This window comes from Peromyscus leucopus, chromosome 14 (genome assembly GCF_004664715.2).
Source record: "Peromyscus leucopus breed LL Stock chromosome 14, UCI_PerLeu_2.1, whole genome shotgun sequence".
Classification (NCBI taxonomy): domain Eukaryota; kingdom Metazoa; phylum Chordata; class Mammalia; order Rodentia; family Cricetidae; genus Peromyscus; species Peromyscus leucopus.
Genome location: NC_051075.1, coordinates 82,192,560 through 82,196,295, shown reverse-complemented (window position 1 = coordinate 82,196,295; position 3,736 = coordinate 82,192,560). Strand labels below are relative to the sequence as shown.

At 40.3% G+C, this 3,736-nt stretch overlaps 1 gene segment (V, D, J or C); it reads left to right on the top strand.

Annotated features, from left to right (window-relative positions):
• Nucleotides 1-2,892: 2,892 nt before the first annotated feature.
• Nucleotides 2,893-3,423, top strand: LOC114686748. The segment is given in 2 exon segments: nt 2,893-2,990; nt 3,089-3,423. Coding segments are annotated over 2 exon segments (381 nt in total).
• Nucleotides 3,424-3,736: the final 313 nt, after the last annotated feature.

Genomic DNA, 3,736 nt, shown 5'->3' with positions numbered 1-3,736 from the left:
TTAAGCTTCTACTCCAGAATTCCCAGATGGTTCTTCCTCAGCTCATGAACACCAGTCCAGCCCTGAACCTGCAGCTCTGGAATTCCCAGGTTTTCCCATCCAGTGATCATCAATGAACACAGACCACTCACCATGGAGTTGGGGATCAGCTGAGTTTTCCTTGTCTGTGTTTTAATGGTTAATTTGTGGAGAGTAAGATATGCTGAGTGCATGAGTAGACATGACTGATAATGAGTGTGAACACATGTGACAGCTAGCTTCCTGATCAGGTTTCTCTGTGTTTGCAGGCGTCCAATATAAAGTTCAGAAAGTGGGGTCTTAGGTGGGCTTGGTGCAGCCTGGGGTTTCCTGCACTCTTGTTCATCCTTTGCATTCACTTTTAGTAGCTCCTGGATAATCTGTGTCTGCCAGACTCCAGGGAAGTAGCAAGAGTGTGTTTCAGTGGTTACTGATGGTAACAGCGAGAACCACGCAGGCTCTGTGAAGGGCCACTCTCACCGGCTCCAGAGACAATTCCAACAATGCTTTCTATCTCCTTTGAACATTTGAGATCTGAAGACACTGCTGTGTATTACTGAGCTAGTGGCACAGTGAGGGGACTTCCGTGTGAGCCCAGACATAAACCACTCCACTGATTTGCTCTCTGCTTTGTGTTTGCCTTTGAAGAGGTGAGCTCTCAGCTTCCTGCTCCTGCCATCATGTCTTTATGCAGAAGCCTCCTTACAGAGCCACCCAGAAGACTGGACCAATTACCAGGTACTAAGTCTGGGAAGGGTTTCTTCTTAAGGTCTGAATCACCATCCTCAGAGACATAGAATCTAGACAAGGAACAGTGACAAGGAAGAAAAATAGATAAGTACCAGAATGGAGGAAGGGAGGGAAAGCACACAGAGAGAGAGGGAGAGAGAGAGAGAGAGAGAGAGAGAGAGAGAGAGAGAGAGAGAGAGAGAAGAAAGAGAGAGAAAACAAACACAAGGTGATATATGTGGAAAGTATTTGGGTAATATGATCAAAATACATTTTATGACAAAATTAATAAAAAATAGAAAATAAAACAAAATAAATTCAAGTCTATGAGGCTAATAATTTTTTTAGTTTTGTTGCAGCTGAAAGACATTCAGTAAACAAATTTCTAGCCAAGGATTTGTCTGCACTTAGTTCTACATCTAGAGCCTCAATTGATTCATGTTATCATGATAAAAAACACACCCCTGCATCATCAGCTGTCTTGGCTAAGAACAAGTCTCTCTCTATAGAACACTAGGCACCAGAACCTTGAAATCATGCTGGGGAAACATCAACTAAAAATTTCCCTGATGTTTTGCTCTTACCACTTCTAAACTAGCTGAAATAAAATTGATCGTTTTCTTTTATGAGGTCATTCCTGGGGTTATTGAATTTATATATTTAAATGCTTTCAATTCCTAAGAAATATGAGGCCAATGCAAACATCTGTGTTCATTTTTATGTGCACATACTTCCATTCCAGTCTGTTACACACCTATCAGAATTACTTCTAGAGTATTGTTCAGCTGGTCTTATGAGAAGAAAGCCACTGAGATGACAACATCTACATGTGCAAGGAGCACAGAGCTCAAGAGAAGCATGCAGCAGAAGTCCATATCCACACTGTACACCTAGGTGAGTCCTACACATCAGCTGGACTCTGGTTCTGGAGCAAATACGGACAAGATCAACCTGATGCAAGAGGAATGTAGGTCAGCGGGTGATGCTGGCACCTGAGCCATTCAGGTTTCCAAGATACAGGTGTCAACAAGAGAAAGCAAGAGAGATTGCTACATCTATCCAGAGTTTCCTCCTCTCAGTTGCCCACATAAAATTCTGTTAAATATATGAACCCCATAACATAAATGATTTGATCATCTAAGGACCAAAGCAGAAATGACTTAAGATCATTAATTCACTGCATTTAGTGGCTTTAATGAGGTCTCTTTACCTGGGAACGCCACATAAACAATAATATCACAGTCCACAAATCCTCTTAGCAATAGCAAACCCACTTTCTCTAATAGTAGAATTAATTACTCCATTGAACAATTAGGACCCAATTTTCCTTTCTAATACTGGGGTGGCTATTCCATGGGTCCTCTTCTTGAGACTGATCCCACAGCCAGGAAGGAAGTCCTACATTCTCATGTGAATTAGGGAGATGGGAGGACAAGAATCCATGGCACTACAGACCCAGCAACAGACTCCTCTCCTTCTTGTGGTAACCACAGACAAGAAACATACTTAGTTTGGGGAAATTAAAATGATAATGACATGACTCCCAAGGTTGTTGACTAACACACCCAAACATAAGATTACAATATATATGAACAAATGTTTGTTATGTGTTTTTATTATTTTCTTAAACAATAATCTCTGGTAGTATCAATGGTTATTTAATATATATTATATCTTTTCAATAATGAGGATAAATGTTGGGACATTGTGAGTGTTACACTCTCCAACTGTGCTGTGCTATGTCCTCAGTTCAGTTTTGTTTTATTAATTTATTACATTGTTTCTCTATTCATTAAATTTTATATAAATCCCCTGAAATTATAAACCTGTGATTTTTAATTCAAAACTTCCTATGAATTTATTGTAAAATATCTGGTAGGTAAGACAATAAATAGTAAGTGTGGAACAAGAACACAAAAATACATTGAAGCTGTTGGAGTTTTATGACAAATACAAAATGAATGACATTTTAATGAAGCCATGCTCACTTTGCTACTTAATTTTCTCTCAGACATTTGCATCATTAACTGCTGCCCCAAAGGCTCCCACATCAGACCATAACATATGCAGGAATATATGCAAATATGGCCTTCTTCTGCTCATGAAAAGCAGCCCTGCCCTGACCCTGCAGTTCAGGCAGAGGACTCTAGCCCTCTCTTCCCATTTGGTGATCAGCACTGAAAACAGAACTTTCAACATGGGATTGGGGCTGCACTGGGTTTTCTTTGTTGTTCTTTTAAAAGGTAGATAACAAGGGACACTGAGTGTATGAGTAGACATGAGTGAGAGAGACAGTAGACAGGTGTGACAGTTTCTTGATCAGGATTCTTTCTGTTTGCAGGTGTCCATTGTGAGGTGCAGCTGGTTGAGTCTGGTGGAGGATTGGTGCAGCCTCAGGGGTCATTGAAACTCTCCTGTGCAACTTCTGGATTCACCTTCACTAACTATGCAATACACTGGATCCGCCAGGCTCCAGGGAAGGGTCTTGAATGGGTTGGTCGCATAAGAAGTAAAAGTAATAATTATGCAACAAACTATGCTGATTCAGTGAAAGACAGATTCACCATCTCCAGAGATAATTCCAAAAGCATAGCCTACCTGCAAATGAACAGTCTTAAAACTGAGGACACAGCCACGTATTACTGTTCCATTGACACAGTGTGGAGTCTTCACTAGGAACCCAGACAGAAACCTCCACGCCATGTACCCATGACCAGCAGGGGGCGCTCAGCACACATAAAGCCCAGGTGCAGACATACTTGATACTTTTCTGTGTTATCTGGGCACCCACTCAACCTGATTGTTTTTTTTTTTTTTGTTTTTGTTTTTGTTTTGTGATCTTCTTTATAATTATATAGTGTAGAAATTGGTCTAAAAAGAAAAAAATAAAAAGTCCTTTTTTTGAGTGACTTTTTAAAAACAATATGTCACCTTGTCTCTCCCTTGAACAAAATACAGAAAGTATCTATGAGAGCAAGAGTGATTCTCT